The sequence below is a fragment of the Mandrillus leucophaeus genome, unplaced genomic scaffold (genome assembly GCF_000951045.1).
Source record: "Mandrillus leucophaeus isolate KB7577 unplaced genomic scaffold, Mleu.le_1.0 Scaffold521, whole genome shotgun sequence".
Classification (NCBI taxonomy): Eukaryota; Metazoa; Chordata; class Mammalia; order Primates; family Cercopithecidae; genus Mandrillus; species Mandrillus leucophaeus.
In genome coordinates, this window is record NW_012105598.1 from 73,418 (window position 1) to 75,306 (window position 1,889).

General features: G+C 44.7%; 1 protein-coding gene across 2 annotated transcripts in view; it reads right to left on the reverse strand.

Moving 5' to 3' along the window:
* The window catches only part of EIF2AK1 (eukaryotic translation initiation factor 2-alpha kinase 1), a 49,147-nt gene that overhangs the window by 4,175 nt on the left and 43,083 nt on the right, over positions 1-1,889 (reverse strand). For both annotated transcript variants that reach the window (XM_011996657.1, XM_011996655.1), the window contains exons 12-13: positions 1,048-1,162; positions 744-826 (exon numbers count right to left, since the gene is read on the reverse strand). In XM_011996657.1, the coding sequence (XP_011852047.1) occupies positions 744-826; positions 1,048-1,162 (198 nt within the window). The remainder of the gene's footprint in view (positions 1-743; positions 827-1,047; positions 1,163-1,889) is intronic.

Here is a 1,889-nt window from a genome sequence, read left to right on the forward strand (position 1 = left end):
TATATATATATATATATTTTTTTTTTTTTTAAATTAGCTGGGTGTGGTGGCACAACTCTTGAAGTCACAGCTACACGGGAGGCTGAGGTGAGAAGATCACTTGAGCCCAGGAGTTGGAGGCTGCCATGAGCTATGATGACACCACTGCAATCCAACCTGGGCAACAGAGTAAGACCCTGTCTCAAAAACAACAAATGAACAAACAAAAACAATGTGTGACACCTGTGGATTTTGAAATGGTAAAGTAGGCAACACAGATTCTACTGAAAAGTGAGGCTTCTTCTTAGGGCAATTTGAGCCACTTAATAATCTAGAGTACTTGGTTATCTCCAAAAACATCTCTATGACAGAGCTTCTGCATTTCATTGTACTGTTTGTTTTTTTTCTTTTTTTGAGACGGAGTTTTGATCTTCTCATCCAAGCTGGAGTGCAATGGTGCGATCTCGGCTCACTGCAACCTCCGCCTCCCGGATTCAAACGATTCTCATGCTTCAGCCTCCAGAGTAGTTGGGACTACAGGCATGTGCCATCGCACACAGCTAATTTTTGTATTTTTAGTAGAGACAGGGTTTCACCATGTTGACCAGGCTGGTCTTGAACTCCTGACCTCTGGTGATCCACCCACCTCGGCCTTCCAAAGTGCTGGGATTACAGGCGTGAGCCACTGCGCCCGGCCCTGTACTGTTTGTTATTTACGACTGCCAAATAAGTTGGATGAAAGGACAGAAAGCAACAAATACTACCTTGGCATCATACTCAGATCCTTCCAACTGTTCAGGTGAAGCGTACAGACAAGTACCCACTCTGGACGTATGTGTTGGTGTTCCTATCATTTCAAAAGTCACATATTAAACATTGCAGTGTTAGCATTGTCAACATTAAATAACATTTACTATGAGCAAGCAGTGTAGCTCCTAAGGGAACGACGGTTCTTTTTATCTTTATCTCACCTTTGCTATTAAATCTTTATGATTCTCTTTAAATACTAACATGTGCAACCATGTCTTTTGCTTATGCAAAGAAAACAAAACAAAACCAAAAACTTACTCTTCCCGTTTCTATTGGTCCAGTCTGCGTTCTTCTGTAGGATGTCTGTGCAGGCCAGACCAAAGTCTCCTATTTTTACTTGCTGATCAGGGCCATGAAGAAAAATATTTCTTGGCTATCAACAAACAAAACAAGTCAACTCCTTGGCTTTCTTAAAACAAATAGTAAAAACTTGTAAATGTTTTTAAGTGTTTGGAACTCAGGAGCAAGCAGCCCCTCAAAAGTTAAATATTTGAGGAATAGTTCCCAAATTTGCCTGCACATCAGAATCATCCAGGAGTTTTAAAAATCTCAACATCCGGCCGGATGCAGTGGCTCATGCCTGTAATCCCAGCACTTTGGGAGGCTGAGGCAGGCAGATCACCTGAGGTCAGGAGTTCGAGGCAAGCATGGCCAACATGGTGAAACCCCATCTCTAAAAAATACAAAATTAGTCAGGCGTGGTGGCACGTGCCTGTAATCATAGCTACTGGGGAGGCTGAGGCAGAAGAATGGCTTGAACCCAGCAGGCAGAGGCTGCAGTGAGCCAAGGTTGTGCCACTGCATTCCAGCCTGGGCGACAAGAGCAAAACCCCGTCTCAAAAAAAAACCTCGGCCAGGCGCGGTGGCTCATGCCTGTAAACCCAGCACTTTGGGAGGCCGAGGCAGGTAGATCACCTGAGGTCAAGAGTTCAAAACCAGCCTGGCTAATATGGTGAAACCCCATCTCTACTAAAAATACAAAAATTAGCTGGCCATAGTGGTGCTCGCCTGTAGTCCCAGCTACTCAGGAGGCTGAGGGAGGAGAATCACTTGAACCCAGGAGGCAGAGGTTGCAGTGAGCCAAGATTGCACCACTGCAC